Below are 221 nucleotides of genomic sequence, written 5' to 3' on the forward strand. Positions count from 1 at the left end.
CCGTAATCTATCAATGTGAGGGAGGAGGGAGTCGCTGCTGTTGCTGTTGCTGCTGCTGCTGCTGCTGTTGCTGTTGAAGGTGATGCTGCTCTGCAGCGGGGGGGCTATTGTGTCTTCCTCAGATTCGTCGCTGCTGAGCTGGAGGCATTCAGTTGTGGACAAATTTGGAGCAGCAGCAGCAGCAGCAGCAGCTGCTGCTGCTGCTGCTGCTGCTGCTCCTG

The 221-nt window shown here is 57.5% G+C and overlaps 1 protein-coding gene across 1 annotated transcript in view; it reads right to left on the reverse strand.

Annotated features, from left to right (window-relative positions):
* Positions 1-85, reverse strand: part of ETH_00038815 (uncharacterized protein) — a gene marked incomplete at both ends in the record, with an annotated part of 1,065 nt that extends 980 nt beyond the window's left edge. Inside the window, one exon of the mRNA XM_013375415.1 lies at positions 1-85. Coding sequence (XP_013230869.1) covers positions 1-85 — 85 coding nt within the window.
* Positions 86-221: the final 136 nt, after the last annotated feature.

This window comes from Eimeria tenella, genomic scaffold (genome assembly GCF_000499545.2).
Source record: "Eimeria tenella Houghton genomic scaffold, Eth_scaff2776, whole genome shotgun sequence".
NCBI classification, from domain to species: domain Eukaryota; phylum Apicomplexa; class Conoidasida; order Eucoccidiorida; family Eimeriidae; genus Eimeria; species Eimeria tenella.